The sequence below is a fragment of the Cyphomyrmex costatus genome, unplaced genomic scaffold (genome assembly GCF_001594065.2).
Source record: "Cyphomyrmex costatus isolate MS0001 unplaced genomic scaffold, Ccosl1.0 scaffold26, whole genome shotgun sequence".
Classification (NCBI taxonomy): Eukaryota; Metazoa; Arthropoda; class Insecta; order Hymenoptera; family Formicidae; genus Cyphomyrmex; species Cyphomyrmex costatus.
The window spans coordinates 1,508,127-1,525,941 of record NW_017276692.1 but is presented as its reverse complement, the minus strand read 5'-3'; the positions used below and the strand labels follow the sequence as shown (position 1 = coordinate 1,525,941).

General features: G+C 30.6%; 1 protein-coding gene across 1 annotated transcript in view; it reads right to left on the bottom strand.

Moving 5' to 3' along the window:
* Positions 1-17,815, bottom strand: part of LOC108774539 (neural cell adhesion molecule 2) — a 66,917-nt gene that overhangs the window by 46,781 nt on the left and 2,321 nt on the right. Inside the window, exon 2 of the mRNA XM_018540675.1 lies at positions 1,872-2,011. Coding sequence (XP_018396177.1) covers positions 1,872-2,011 — 140 coding nt within the window. The remainder of the gene's footprint in view (positions 1-1,871; positions 2,012-17,815) is intronic.

Here is a 17,815-nt window from a genome sequence, read left to right as displayed (position 1 = left end):
TCCGATCGCATTAATTGTTACTGCGTTATTTCGCCGGAACAACGCCGAGCGCGTAGCATTTATCGTCGAGAGAAGCAGAGGAAATTAATTCGGATCCCTCCCTCTTTTTTTTATCACGACTGCGGCAGTTTGACAGCCTCTGACAAACGGCTAACCGCGTTGGATCGACATAGCTGTTGAGTTTACCCTGCAGGCAGTTCAGGTCTAATTGTGAGCGGCTGACAGTGGCCGCACTGACAATTACACGACGACATTTCTGTTGACGCGCTGATGGTTATCATTAAATTTGACCCTCTCTAATTGCCTGCGTTCGCAAACGGCGCGAGGAAGGAGATTGGAATGAATCGGATCGCATCGTTTATTGAGTGCCATGATGGATCGTTGCAAGATTATGCAATTGTTCATTTTATATGAAAGTGTTTATGAACATTTCGAGATAAAAATTATGTAGCGGAAAGAAAGTGATTAAGTGACATAAGTGATAGATTATAAAGTATTGTGATTTTTGTATAGTTTATAAAATAGCTTTTAATTCGACTTGATCACTATTATTCATCAAATAGCATTTTACAAAGTTCTTAAGATTTCTTATAAAATAATAATCATGGTTGCAAATGTAACTGCCAGCTGCAAGTCTAATCGTTCTTTTGTTTGCTGTATTACAAGCACAAATATTCTATTTAAACCGCAAGCTTTACGAACGGAATTTCCAAACGGAATCGCGAGGTGCATTGCAATTGTGCTGGCATTATGCAAGTAGATGTAATAATGATAAACATAGAATTCGTGATAGGTACACTTTTATATTCCTTCAGTTTATTCTGCTTTACAAATGTATACTTAAAATTTTTCAACGCTACCAACGTTCTATATGTCGGAGAATCGCGCATTTTCCATTAAATTTATTGGAGATTTAAATAAAATTATTTGCTATATACTATTAGTAATGTTTGACTCCTAAACAATCACAAATTAAAGACCTTTGTCAAAGTAAAAAGTCTGATTTAAGTGAAGCTTCTGATTTTTATTAAAGCATTTTGTCTATCTTAAATTGTACAATCCTGAAGAATCCTTGCTACATTTTTAATCTTTTGCACATGACAGGATATCAGATTAGATATTGATCTTCCAAAGACTCGTAATCCACATGACCTATTCTCGTTGCGCCATTATTGTATTTTGCTGTATCGCAACCGGTCTGATTTTCCTCCAGGTCATCGTAAGGGTTGAGTAAGGGGAATAAAATGAAAGAAGGGGCGGACTCTTATCCGGCTAGGATGCAATTTCGTGGTATTAATGTTGCAAGAGCGTCAACCGCGAGCGGTCGGTGCACTGAGGACTCTAGCTTTCCTCTCTATAGACAAACTATTCTGTACTTGACCCGTTTTCGCGAGGAACGAAATTGCATGAAAATTTGTGCTTCCCGCGAGGAGTACAACGGAAGCCTGCCTAAATATTCTTGCGGATATATTTTTGAAAAATACTTAATTTAGTATACATCGTACAGTTTTGAAGTAAATTTGATGCAATAATTGATGATTGTAAAAAAAAAAAAACTATTAAATTAGATATACTAGTTGTATAAAAAAAGTAACTAAGTTAAGTTACAATTATAAAAGAAAAGAAAAAAAAGCAAAGTATACAGTTGCCGAAAAAAACTTACTCTACTTGTTTTGATACAAGTAACGAGGTACCAACCCTGTGAATAACATATGTATGTACATGCGGTATGCATACAGCTACACACAAGCATAATTTTCTCTGTGTATATAATGCATATACATCATACAATGACGATATACGCGCGCTGTTCGGTGCGTGTATCCATATTAAACGTACATATTTGCGTGTCGCCGACTGTATGTACTTACTATTCCAGGACTGTTGAATTGGCAGGGCAGCAGCGCGTTTCCACCGGTTTGCGCTAAAACATCCTTGATGAATTTCGGTCTCACACGAGGGTCAACTGGGTCGGTCTCTTTTGTCGAGCCGCCTCGTTCGATTGCGCCTTCTGTAAATATTCGGTAGAGAACTTTTACAATATTAATGCTCGATCTTGGCAGAAGAGTCGATTTCTTAAATCAACTTGAACCGCAACTATACACAAGTTTTGATTCGCTAAAAAATTAAATATCAAAAAATCGATTCAACAAAGATTGATCTAAAAGATCGACGTAACTAATTGTATATATCTTGTTTTAATTAAATAATTTATAAATATATGTATGTAGTGTTAGATTTATTTTTTACTTCAAGTAAGTGCAACTTTCCCTTTTTCCCCAGGGAAACTATTCCGCTGGACTTTTTGGGTCATGTTCACTGAATACAAAGAGGATATGATATCTCGGAGAGTACTTGCGTGGAAATCTAAACTAATTGTTCGGATTTCAGTGATCATTATATAAATTAGATTGAAGATAAAGATTTCTTTTTGTAATCAAAAACAATATTCATTAAATCTTCTAATTCTCTTGTTCAGCATTCAATAGCTAGAGATGACTGTCAAATCGTTTTCAGTTTTAACGAGCTGTTAGTTTTCAATGGGTACTCAATTGAACATTCGTTAACAGAGAATTCGATAAAAGTTGACGTAGAGTTTGCAGTCCGAAATAGATTTTGAAGTAGACAGGTCAAGAATATATCGAGTGTCTTGAACATTTTCGAGAGTTGAAAAAAAGGATATAGTTTGATAAAAATTTATCACTACATTTTCAAGGTATAATCAATCAATAATTCAAGATTTATTAAAAATTTAAAATTAGATAAAATATTGAAAAAGGATCTAAAAGATTTCGTTTATACGCCTGCGATATTACAGAAATAATTTTACTTTTCTCTCATAATAAAATAAAATTTTTATCATATAATTCACACTATTGCATATTGATCGTATAATACAAAAATATATTTCCGTATATTCGGAAAATTGACATTTTCAATATTTTATTTTTCTTTCATTATATTAATAATAATTTCCAATCACGCTTGTATTATATAAGCGCACATCCTTCCTCTGTTGGGTGCGCTGCTTCGAATTTCATAACGTTCGAATGAATGGAAAATAATTATTGCGTAAAAAGATGATTAATGTAATTATTGTATTCAATAATACGTTCAATATAATGCAATAATGGTTTATTTTTAAACGTGCTTACATAATACGAAATTTGATACATGTTATTTGTTTTATTCGTTGAAATTATAATAATATTTAAATTTGATACAAATGTAATCCGAAATGTTAGATCTACGTATAAGTACAATACAATCTGAGTGTGTATATTTCACTAAAATTTCATTGTTATGAATATGAGTATTGCGCAATTATCGCGTGTTTTCTTCTTCAACAGTAAATTTTACAACTCCTCTTTTAGCAAGAAGATATTTATAACGCAATTTAAATTTACATTATATTTTTAACGAAAGCTTTGTTAATTCGTATTAAAGGATTTTAACGAAAAAAAATTGTATGCTTTAAGGCTATTAAAAAATTTTAATATGATTTTTTTTCTCTAGTTAAATACAATTCCGCTTCAACAAATTTAATGCGTGGTTTAATTGTCAAATTTAACATGCAATGGAAAATTGTAATTAGCTGGTTAAAGTTAAATGGTTAAGTGGTCTGTGGACTCGCTTTGCTCAATACTAACATCTGCGTTTATCTCTTCATTATTACAAGAAGTCATCTGAGCAGTCAGCGCGCACGTGTTTGAACTGAAGCGTAGAGGTTCCGGCTTTCCCTCTGGCGTTTACACCTATATTCAATATAGACCAAGGATATTGGAGATTATGTTACCATATATGTGTATGATTAGTTCAGATTAGAACCGACTAAATCGGTAATGGTTGCGTCGCGTATTGCGTACATCCATTCGTACCGTAAGTTCGATTCGCGTTCCCGCCCGCGTGCACGCTACAAACAATGGATAAAGAGATGAGAGGAAATTACATCGACGCCGCTCGTAGCAATCTCAGCGTTGTAATCCGCAACAGCATATTAAAATGCCGGGCGGACGGTCATTTGTATGTCGGCGCGATATCGGATGCGCTATTGATCGAATATTTATAATGGGCATTTATAATGGGTGCGATATCTCGTCGTATTGAGAGCGTAATATCGTCGCATTATGAACAAAGCACGTATCAAATATCGGTTCACGTTGTTGATATCGGAGGATGCTGACGACGAGGAGAAATTCGTTAAAATATGTACATACTACTCGGCCAAATCTGTTTAAAAATTTAAAGTATAAGATTAATTACTGTTGATCTTAAATTCTAAAAAATTCGCAAAAATAAAATTTGTATAAAGCAAGGTATTTAAGTAGGTCTGGATATATGTTAAAAAGGGTTGATTAAATACATACACACACACACACGAACATATATATATATATATGTATAATATTGTTAAAATATATAATATACAAAGCAAAAAGAAACACATTTTGAATATCTGTTAAAACAATTTGTTACTAAAATTTTTAATGAAATCATTAACATAAAGCATAATAAAAATGTAATTATTTTTAAAGAAAAAAGTTTTAAAAAAATGGTAGAAAACAAGAAATATAATTTTTTCAAAATTTTCGAAAATTTCTTCGAACTAAGAACAGTATCTTAAATTAACACAAAAATTTGAGTAAGCTCTTTGGGCTCATAAAATGTGTTAAATTTAACACGAATTTTTTAACTGTAGTCAAATATTTTAGGAGCAAACCCGCCATCTTTTCACATTATGTTTCGCTTGTAAAGACGTAAAATATACGAGTTAAAAAGGTTATCGACTTGTTTGTGCTATTTACCGCATTCTGACTGTTAGAAGTAGCACAATCGTTACAATTCTTCATCACATACGACATCTTGTTTCCTTCAGAGGATGATCTGTATTATTTAACTGTCAATATTTATCTCGGTAGATCGCCCATGACTTTCTGCTTACTCGAATTGACTTTAATACACGAGTGTCAAAGTTCGAATGGGATTGAACAAGCATGAGAATGAATCGTCGAAGACCCGTGAGTAAGTAGATATCTCAAGTCCGTTCTACATATGTTCCACTCGAAAACAGCAGAAGTCTCTTTTTCATAAATCGATTTTCTAAGTCTGTTTTCCAGCGCTCATCATTTTGTATTATTATACTTTTCTGTTATTGCGTTCAATCCGATTTTCGCAATTTATATCGTTTCCTAAACACAATGCAATGTGTATGCCACATATTATCGATTTCGTGGGTTATCACTTGTGTAGGTTAGAGACGCTGTAACAGAGTCTAGTCATGAGCAATTTTATTAAAATCCTATACGAAATCCTCTAACGAATTCTCTAAAATTTTTATCAGTATGTAAGTGCAATGTTTAGTTTTCGACAAATAAGAGGATGTTTCTAAAAAGGAGAGTTATATCAGTATCGGCGAGTTTCTCTCTCGTAGAATTTTGACAAAATCGCTCGTGGCCAGATTCTGTTATAGGGTCTCTAGTGCAAGTTTATGCTCCGGCCCCTGGTCGCTTCCGGGCTGGTTAACGAAGGTCTGTGTGTAACGACTTGGTGTGAGCACCGAAGCACATCGTAAACCGTATTGCGTCGGTCCGAGAGAATATTATACACCGTTGACGTGGGTTGCCAGTGACGGTAGTGACGCGTGCGGCCGAGCGGCATCGCGGGATCGAGATACTCACGTCCATACGTCGGAGCTAGATGGAATTTTTATGACCGAATGTGTTAAAAATATTATCGTGTCATGGGACAGGCAGTTTTCCTCGCGAAAAGCGTCGGCAGGCTCATTCGGAATGTATTGGACAATGCCTACAGCCACACCGGTGCGACGTGGCGCGCTACGTATGTCGCAGTGATAAAGTATTTCGAAAATGTGATTCTATCGATTGTGGAATACCGGCTGGAATATCGAGACTAGTAGCTCGAGGATAAATCGTCTTTTGTGATGTATTTCCCGCACGGTCGAGTTTAAAAGAAAAAAGAACTGCTACAGTTCGGAGTAGCTCCAGACATTTCATAAAATGTTTACACATATCGTGGAACTAATTTTCAACTTGATTTTTTCTGCATGGAAGGAATAATTTTGCTAAAATATCTAAAAATCAGTTAGACACAGATTTAAAAATAGTTTTGTTCAAATACCAAAATAATTATTCCAATAGCATGGACTTTCAAAGGATGTCTTTAAGACGTCTAGAAGATATCTCTACATCCTAAAAAGAACGATTTTACTGAAGTGTCTAAAAATTTAGATAGATACAGATGTACAAATAATATTTTATGTTTCCAGAAAGTCCCACAAATATAAATGTGCAGTATATATGTACATACGTACATAGAAAAATCGATTTTGTTTCAAGAAATTTGACTATGATATAAGTCCGAAACTAATTTTATTGGATTATCACAACAATTATATAGAAGACTCATGCAGATGAGTAACATTGCAAAAAAACTTTTCATATTCTAATCATCAGTTTCAGCATAATTATTTTGATAGTTCAATAAAATTATTTTCAAATCTGTATTTAGCTAAAATTTTAGATACTTCGGTGAAACCGTTTTCCCGTGTGGAATAACTTTTTACGACATCATTAACAGATTTTACATTACGGAGAAATAGCACAGAGAAAAATGGTCTTTAGTTGTTATTTAAAAAAATGCGGTACTACGACATGAGTGAACAACGTAATTACTCTCGTGCGGGTAATTCCCGAAGTGTGCACGAATATGAAATAGTTGATGCTATTGAAAATTGCCGTGTTGAGCGTTACATGTTCAGAAAGTACGAAGCGCTTTTAGATATACACGCTGCATTACATCGCCGTTGCGCTTATGCATATGCAGAAACGATAATATGACAGCCCGCGAAGTATTCCGCTGTATATCCTCTTCTACGAGATTACCAGCTTTCTGGTACATGAGTGTGTCGAAACTTTCCTTGTCGACCCATCCGTGTATCTAACTTCAAACCATATCATAAATCGAAAGATATCATGTGAAAATGTTGCGTAGAGCATCAAGGGCGTAATATTGCAGTATGAATCTAGGGATTTTTATAGATTAAGAAATATTATATATAAGAGTTCGCATGCAAAATGTTGTAAACTGCTTTCTCAAAAACATTAACAATAATAATATTTCTCTTTCATTTAAAGTTCTTTTGTAGAATCTCATTCTATAGGAAAAATATATAGAAAAAAAATAATATATATTATTTTTCTTTTATATTTCATATTTTAATTGTTAGAGTTATTTTTTGAAAAAAAGGAATGCATAAAAAATTTTGAATTAATTTTTTAAAGAAAAAAGTAGAACTGCGTTAATTACATTAAAAGTTTAAGAATAGAGCAAAAGTGCTTATAATATAAATACAACATGATCATAATATTAATGTAATATGAATATATAACTTTGAATCTTCTTTCTTTTTTATTTTTCTAATAATATTTTTTATAATAATTTTTTAATACTCTATTATTATTTATTTATATGCATACTGTAATTACATTGGTATGCATATAATAGATATAAAAAGTGTTATACCATTTATTATCAATATTATTTATTATTACATGCATTATTAATAAGAAAAAAAATATTTCTTTAATATTATAATAATAATAAAAATGATTAATATATAAAATTTTAAATATATGTTTCAAATATTATATCTTTTGTATGTACATATTACGACGTGTGTACGCGAAAATGTTATTTTATTTATCATATGCATGTTTAATATCCTAGCAAGTTGATTCCTTTATTGCGCATTTCTGTCTTCCATTGAGACATCTGTATTTGAGAATTGTCATATATAATCTTCGTAATATCTTTGAATCTAGAACTGAGTCTTGGAATATATGTGCAAATGTATTTTATGCTTCGCGTATGTATCAAGTTGACGAGGTCGCGCTGTGATATAGAACGACAGATTATTACACGGATTCTGATGTCACAGGTGTTGCTCTTGGTTGCTTGTCAACAGGTTTACGTCGTCCGACTCTGTATGCGGTCAACATCGCTAGTGAAGCGTGTACATGAACATGAAAAGCAACATGCCCAAGATATCACAAATAATTTTTATTTTTCATTAATTTTTCATTAATTAATTAATTTCGATTAATTACAGATTACCAAATAAAGAAATAAAGTTATTATTTGCTTAAAAAAAAAACAGAGAAAAAAAATGTAATTTCTTTATATACAAAATTATAATAATATATATAACTGTATATATTATTATGTGAAGAAATATATTTTTTACTGCTGTACTGTAACCATATCTTGTTACACAATTCTCTCTCATTTTTCTTTTTCAATACGCACAATATTTATATAAAAATAAAAATTAAAATGTTGAATGAAATTGGGGTAAAATTGAAGTTAAAATGATATTCTCTTTAATAAAATCTAAAACGAGACAATGATGATATTGGAAATTGACATTGTCAATTAGAAACGGTGATAATAGACAACTTAAATTTAAGTTGCGATTTACTAATTTGGTATTATAAATAAAAGATTATGTAGTGTTTCATTTATTTTGTTATGTAGTGTTGATGTAAATAATTTTAGAGATATCTCAAGACAGTTATATTTCTATTCTGACACTGCTGTAATTCTCATTCTAAAATGTACAGATCTCTATTTCTAAGAATATGCAGAAATTCTCGTTGGTTTCATTGCTTATGTACAAATATATATAATTTTAGAGATATCTCAAGACAGTTATATTTCTATTCTAACACTGCTGTAATTCTCATTCTAAAATCTACACACAGATGACACGGTGTGATGCAGAAATTTTCGTTTGTTTCATTGCTCATGTACAAATAAATCAAAAATATTGTCGCATATTTAGCAAATTCGTGAATGAATATTTTATTCCGAGGAATTTTAAACAATCTATATCATAATAAGTAGATTACCATTGTACTAATCTTAAAATCCTAAAACGATAATTTCTCTCGCAGTAGTGACAGATTAACTGTAAGAGTGTAAAATTTTAACGAGCTGCGAAGAGAGAAATGTAATCCGGGATAATGGCAACTCGAATGTATGGTATAATAGTAAGGGTGCTATTTCATTTGTGGGTTTTTGTCGTATAAGTGTGTGTAGGACAGAGAGGTCCGAGGACCTCTCTATCCTGTAGCCAATCAACAGGCTTGAGAAATTTGTCGTATGACAAAAACGCACAAATTAAATAGCGGCTTCATATTGCAATCGAAAGGGTGATATGGACGAAGAAGGACGGAAACAACTCCCTCGCGGTTTGCACATGCACGACGAATCTTAAATTCCAAGCCCACCGCAATAATCCCTTGTCTCCTTCCCCCCCTCTCCTTATTCCCGCATAGCCAAGTGAATGACTAGCGTAATTGCCGACGACCCAGTTGCAACCGACGCCGGGGGTTGCATTTCGAATACGACAGCGGAGGGTGAAGCCAATGGAAGGGCCGGGTTACGTTGTACGTCAAGATTCCGTCTCGCGATTCCGTATCAGGCGATTAATCATCCGCTCGCGCTTTAATTACGATCGTCGGTACTGTACACGTGGCGACGTGGGATACGCGCGAATAATCGCGCGAAGTTACTTGCCGGGCTTGCGCGAAACAGTTTCTAGACAAACGTGAATGTGCATTGTGTGTGCATTTTACATAGATAACCTAACCCGAAACTCTCTCTCGATGAGCAGGAATCTTTAATATTTACGGAAACAATAAACGCGAATGTTGGACCACTGAACGCTGTTGGAGTTGAATGGCGCTATAATACTAATAATAAAATCATCGTTAGCTCACACATTACGGTTAAGAATAAGATTATTATCCCAGATAGCACGAAACATTCCAGCAATATTACAGTAACGTTGCAACATTCCAGGTATATTGCAGGACGGTTGCAAAGTTGTTGCCACATTGAAATTGGAAAGAATGCCCATTCCGAATAGTCGGGAAGTTTCAGGTTTCACCGGTTAGGATAATATTTTACGCAACAAGTTTTTTGCAGTGTTTAAAATTCTTATTAGCATTTTTACGAACAATTTAATTTGTGAAATTATTATGTCAGCTTTAGTTTACGTTACATCTCAAATCCGACAATAATTAACACATTTTTATATAACTAGAAAATGTATTCAAAATTTACTTATAAATATTATTATAATTATATAATAATTAGGAATTAGACCGATAAGAATAAGTTAAATAAAAGAAAAAATTCCATTTTTGGTCAAAGTGAATCTTGGTGTTTAATAATATTTATATATTTATTTTATATTATATTTGCTATTTAATAAATGGTAAAAGAATCTGAGTATTTAAATATCTTATTTATTCGTTTCGTTTTAAGTTTTATCTAATATTTTGCGAAGTAATAATCATTTGTAAGCATCAAGATATAATCTCGACAATATTTAATCTTTTCTTTATTTATTTTATTGCTATAATATTGCTAGAATATTCTGCGTTGTAAACGTATGCGTGATTTTATTATAGCAAATTACAAAGTTATAGAACTCACTTTGAATGAAGAGATCGACTGATCCGCTATTAAACGTCTTGCACATACGGTTTCGTATGTATGTATTAATACATCTGCACGCCGTGCCACCATCGTGGCTATCGCTCGATTGATCAACTTCAACGGTTAAAGTTACCAACTATTCACGATAGAGCGGACACGATCGATAGCGAAAGGGCTTTGACCACCATCATACAAAGGTCTCGTCGTGTGCTTGAGTCGTCAGCATAAAGGTCTATTTAGACGGAGCGATTTTTAATACGATCCTTAATATCGTCACGTCGGTTTGCTATCAATCCTAGTTGTTGACACTTAGGATAATGCCATTTTCGATAAACTACTAATTTGGAAGATGACATTTTCCTAACTGTCGTCTCTCTTAAACTTGACAGAAATCTAGAACGATATCCGATCTCATAAATCAAATTTGAAGTTTGTTTCTCTTGAAGCGTTTTAATGCACAGAATCAAATGTCAGATAAATATGTAACAGCATATATATATATATATATATATTCTGAATATAGTATATACATATATCACATACAGAATTATTCAAATATATTTCAGAATTAGACTCCTTAATAAGTTTACAATCACTCTCTCTCTCTTCTCTCTCTCTCTTTCTCTCTCTCTCTCTCTCTCTCTCTCTCTCGATTTTTATGTCTGATTCTCTCTCCCTTTCTTTTTTCGTAATTTTTATTATTTTTATATTATATGGTGAATTTCCAATCACTCGCGTTATTGAATTAGTGCACATTAAAGGCTGCTTTATATAAAATAGATGTCTACAAATATAGTGAAATATAAAATAATCAACTTAGATAATGAAACAATACATGTATATGTATAGTATATTCAGGAATGGAATATTATTACTGAGTATTTAATTCGTTTAAAACATTTATATGCTTTTACATTTAAATTATAAACATAAAATATACATAATATGTTATTAGTATGAATACACATAATTGTTATTAGGCAATAAAACATGCCTTGACCGAATATAACATTTTTGCTCATTAATGTTTTACATTTAATTTTATATGTATAGCAGCTTTTAGTATTTACTATAATCTAATGTAATGCAAGTAATCGAATTCACTAACAGATTTGCAATACGCTATTTTTTAAATACAGTGCGCATACATTTTTTGCGACGTAGAAAATTTATAGTGTACAACGTTACATTTTAATATTCTGAAGATAATTGAATGGTAAGCACCATGAGCGGCAAGAAAATCTCAATATCGAGAGTTGTTATTCAAAAGATAATATACTCTTGTCTGTTCATACTTCCGGGATGAAATATTTCGCTAGAAAATTCAAGTGTTAGTCTGATCCAATAAATAAAATTATACTTGCGAAATTCATCACAGTGAAAAAGTTCGAACACCTATCTGCTGTTACGGTAAATTGCTGGTTAAATATCGATGCATATTCTGTTATATGAGGTATGGATGTTGTGCTTTGTTCGAAAGGTTCAAAATGCCGGCAGCGTTCGTTCGCGAAAAATGTTTGCGTTATCTATCGCACAATTTGCGCTTCCTAAATATTCGATGATTAAGATAGATCAAGTGGATTTTTAAATTTATTTTTTAATTAATCGATATTTTGATGTTTTTCAGATACAACATGTATTCATGACTCAATATAAACAATCTCTGTTCTTCAATAAATTAAAAATATAACATATTTTTTAACAAAATGAAAGAATTATAAAAAGAGATTATATCCTTTATATTTTATTTGTAAATAATATTAAAATTACATTTTTTAATATATATAAATATTGACTTGATCGATCTATTTGTATGAATGTAACATTCATTTTTATGGAAAGTATAAATTTCCAATTTTAGCCACTTTTTTCAAATACTACATGTACCTAAGATTACTATATATATTTTTGAACGGTAAATGATAATAAGATAGAGAAAATATAAAATGTAAAGTAATACGATATAAAAAGTCAACAATTATTTTTATAAGGAACTATGAAAAATATACTGTCATTTGTTAAATATATTAATAGAATGCTATGCTAACATTATAGATTCACATAAAGATTGTAAAGATAACACATATGTATATATTATTTTATTGTATTTAAAAAATAATAATGACAATTCCAGTATCATTTTTCATAGTTTTACGGTTCCTTATTATTATAAAATAAAAAAATATTCTGTATTTTTTAATTAAAAAATCTGAATTAAAAATTTCGCGTGTGCGCGAATTTAGCATGACAATTCTCTCTGAAGTATAAAGATAAAAAAAATATTTCTACTTTTTGTTATAATGTTTGTTAGTAAGTTGTATCAAGATGAGTAACTTGAAAATTCTAACAATTACTATAATTAATTTTAATAGACTTTGAATGTATATCACAGTACTTGGAAAAAATGTGTTGATAATTTAACAATTCTAGCGACATTTCTATTAGTTCTAATAAAGTTTTATGCTCTATTATAAAAAAAATGAATAATGCATAATTTTTGATATATAATCTTTCTTAAGTAATATTTTACACTAATTTGAATATAAAACGAGCTATTTTTAAAATTTTATTTATTTATCTTAGCTTATCATTACGACAATAGAAGTTGTTATTGTTTATAGCGGTATCGGAAACGAATATTTCTACATCAGATAGATGCTTCAATAGGTTGGAACACGATGCAATCAAAACACCGTGATGCTATTTGAAATTGCGCCACGATTAAAAGGTTGCGACGCGACGCGACGCGACGGCGGGATTCGATATCGTTTCCTCCCATCCTTTTCCCGGTTTCTCTTACAATATATTCGCAATTAGCAGGATATTAAATTCTTGGACGTTGCTCTACGGCTTGGATCGCATGTCCGCTTCGCTTGTAGAGCACGTGCTCTGTTTGCACGCGAGCGCGATGGAGAGAGAGATCGATATTATTTAATTTCCGGACATTTGAATCTAATGTTTCTTTTCGTCTAACATCGACGGGCGCGAGCATACATAACCGTGACGTTTAAGAACGTACGCATTCTAGTTTGGATATAAAATTTTATTTATATTCTACATATGTATTATTATTTAATAAGAAGTGTGTGAAATTTATATATTTATAAAAATATCTTCTGAAAAATTAGAAAATTCAAACAATTTAGATAAAATTAAGGTTTAAATGCTCGACATTATAGATTATACCCCGACATGTCACGTATTACGACGTAATATCGATCAATTCTTTAATGGTCCACATTATTTATAAAAAGAAATTTTTATAAAGAATTGCAACTTGGAAGATTTGAAAAAATTAAATAAAATTAAAAATATATAACAAAATAAAATAGAAATTAAAGTAATTTTTTATTTCTATTTGTACTTTGAAAAGTTATTATTGGATGTCAGTTACTGTGTTTAACTCCAAGATATTCATAGTCGGTTTTTATATTTAAAAGTACAGTCTTAAATTATCATAAGTAGATGAGAGTCATATTAGCATCTTCAGGTATTACCTAAGACGTTGTTAAAAGGTTCTTAAAATAAAAACTATAAATATCGGCTTTTAATTTTCTTCAAAATTGGAGAAAATATCTTAAGAAGCTATAATGTGATTTATTATGGAGACTTTGAAGAAAATAATATAATTAGCTACACAAAAATTCATTATTTGATTAAATGGTTAAGATAATGTTTGTTAAAAATACACATCTTGTGATTTACCACGAATTAAAGATAGAAACATTGTTCATGAATGAATTTATACAATTTGAACATGTTTTAAACATTTTCTATTTTTACTGAATCATATATATTAATGTCCAGCAGAAAATGCTAACTTATTTCACTCTTAATTAAATAATAAATAGTTTTAATAAATAAAGACATGAAAAATGTAAAAGTTTCCATTGTACTCTTTTCCATTTAATATTTAATTAATAAGGATTATTATGATAAAGTTTAATAAATAGTATTATATTTGTTTTGAACATTTATTAAGTATGCACATATTAAATCAATGATAAATATTAGCAGAGCTTATTTTATAACTGTAAATAGAAATCAAATTAAATTTGCGATGTTTTGTTAAAAAAAAATTTGTTATTTAATAAGATAATTTTGCAATATAACAAAACATAATGAATTGTTCAAGTAATCTTAAAAATTTAGTAAAATTGATTAAATTTTATAATTTCAGAAATTCGAGTAATTTATACGCTGAAACTTTTTTGTGAAAATGAAATGTTCTTTGCGGTTTTGTTTAATCAGCGCAAGTCCCATTATCGACTCTAGCCATTTGTAAGGAAGAAACCACTACGTACTTTGCAATAATGAACTGTCCTATTAGTTTCCATGCATAAAAAACATATTGTTTTGGTGGCAATTACATAGAGATAATTTGTTAATTTAATTAACAATATAACTTTATCGTTTTGTTATAGACTAATTAAGATGTAATCGAAAGGTTTCAAATTCATCAACTAAAAATATTAAATAATATACATATTTTAAATATTGTAGTAACATAACGTTTTAGAATTATTATCTATAATATTAAAAAAATTCTTAGATTCTCTCAGAGAGAAATTTAACACTGGCCAATTTTATATTGAGAAACAATAATTAATTAACTTTCTTTATATTGAAAGTATCGTTCAGTACTTTTAGTACTCCAAATAAATAATGAATTACTGTCTTTCAATAATAAATTGGTCAATATTAAATTTTTATGAAGGAAATTTTTTCATATTAATAAAAAATTCGAATTCGCAATTGGAAAAAGTTAAATATTATCCATGATTTCTCTTTGAGTTTTATTTTTATTCTTACAAAAATTCTTATTGCTAAAGGCAAATATTTCTTATATAATTGCGATAAATAATATAATAAAATATTAAAATGTATATATTTATAAATTAAAAAATTCATTAAAAACTTTCTTGAAAATGAATACATTCTTATATACTTTCGTTAAGACAATATAGTTTTTGTGTTTCTTAATAAATCAAATCAAACAATAATTTATACTATTCTTTTGATAAATAATGAAACTAACAGTAAAATATAGTCGATTTCGCAGCGCTGACTACAAACTAATTGTAAGTTTACTCATCATTACTATCGCACTAGCAATGCTGCAGTTAAAGCAACGACGGCAGTTTCGTTTACTCGCGCACGCTTCCGCTGTTTCAGTCTCGTCGGAAATGATGCCTTTTATGTCTCGTTGCTCTCTCTCTCTATCTCTCTCTCTCTCTCTCTCTCTCTCTCTCATTTCGTGGCGTTACGATTTTATTTGTCAATTTGACATTGCTTCGATAGTTAATAAGAGACTACACGTTGCATGCGTATTTTTAGACAATCTTATTTTCGTTGTTTGTGTTAAATTTTAATTGTATTTCCAAGCCGTTTTTATACCTATTTTTTAACTACTAGCATAACTTCGGTATGTATGTATGCCTTTTCTATCAAATATTTAAGCCGATTTCACAATTTGCGATCAACTTTTTAATCAAAATTTTAACTTACTCCTCATTTTTTTTCCAATTCTAAAATTGTAAATACAGACGAACAGTAAGTTAACCGCGAATTGAAAAACTGGGTCTTAATTTAGCAAGTATTGTTTACTAAAAAATTTGATTACATTTTACAAAATAAAACTTTATAGAATATCTGAATGAAATATTTCTTTTCTTATAAATTTGTTTATTGAAGAATAAAGTTGCTTCGTAAAGTGAAATTTCTGAATGTTACTTTATAGCGGATAATTTTACAAATAAAACTATTGTTCAATGAATGAAAAAGCATAAGCGGTAAGCAAACTACTCGATTTATTGTACATAGCTAGTTGAGAATGTACGTGTAATGCAAACTTGTAATAAACCATCGCAAGATTCAGAAACGCAGTCAAGAGATATGACCTACTAAAGAATAGACGTTCCTAGAGAATACCATACACATGGGGTGTTACGATTTAGACGTCGACGTCTAAAATGAGGCGCATGCTGTGCCGGAATTTTGCAGTTCCATCGCATTCGCCCCCGCGGACTACTCTCCCTTCATGCGGGATCGCATCTGCGGATGCAATAAGTTGCGTTAGTTCCTCTCGTATTTCTCCCTGGCTACTGCCGTGTCCGGTGCTATAGCATCATGCATTATCATGGTAAGAACTAGGTCCGGCTGCATCCCGTTGGAACTATTTTGACGCGTGAGAATTGAAGTCTCTGGTGTAGCATTGGAAATCGATTTGTGTCTTAGACATTTGATACAACTTTATAAAAGAACTTTTCTTATCTCATTTTCAATGAAAAATGTGGAATGTTATCTTCTATAGTAAATGACTCGAAACATTCGAAATGTACTTGCAAAGTATAATTAAACACTCATGGAAAAGATAGTTTTGTTGACAGTTAGTTGTACATCTGCAAATAATTTTGTTAGATCATTAAAGTATATACAAAAAAACTTTCTGCAGTATTTTTAGTCAAAACTGTTTAGGTACAATATTTCTCATCATGCTTGTGTGTCCTATGTAATAATTTTGATGTTCTAACAAAATTATTTTCAGATCTCTCTGTATCTATATAAGCTAAATTTCAGATATTTCAGTAAAAGTTTTTCCGTGTAGATATTCTTTGACAATAGAATTTATGAAATTAATATAATATTACGATAAATAGAATATTACGATTTGCAGATCCGAAATTATATATTCATTTTGTGTGTGTCATATATTAAAATCGCTGTTATAATATTGTTCTTTTATTTTAAGTGCTAACTCAAAAAATTAAGTTTTTCAGAAAAGAAGGAAAACTGTCAACTTAACAGAAAATTATTGACTAGTCAAATAATATAACAAAACAAATATACTTTTAAAAATCTGGCCAAATATCATTTTGGTTTACAGCCTTTAAAAACCCACCTTTTTTAGGGTAACAATTTTGATATCTTTCAAAATTATAATAAAAATCTGGAGTAATTCATCAAAAATGATATAATTAAAAGTGAAATATATTTATAATTTATATATTTACCTTAATCAGCTAAAATGACTAAATACAAATTAAAACTATTTCTTTTTTTCAAATTTTAATCACTAAAATAATCTTATAACTCTAAATGTATTTTTTTGTAAAAAAAAACTCTTTCATTTATTTACAAAAAAAGGATAACCGAAAATGTGTCATTCTTGATTTTAATTTAGTTTATGTTAGTTTTAGTGAATTTAAGTTAGTTTACTTTTAATGATTAGTACAGTAATCTTTACTTAACTCTAATTACTCATTTGTAGTAATTAACTCATGAAAATTAT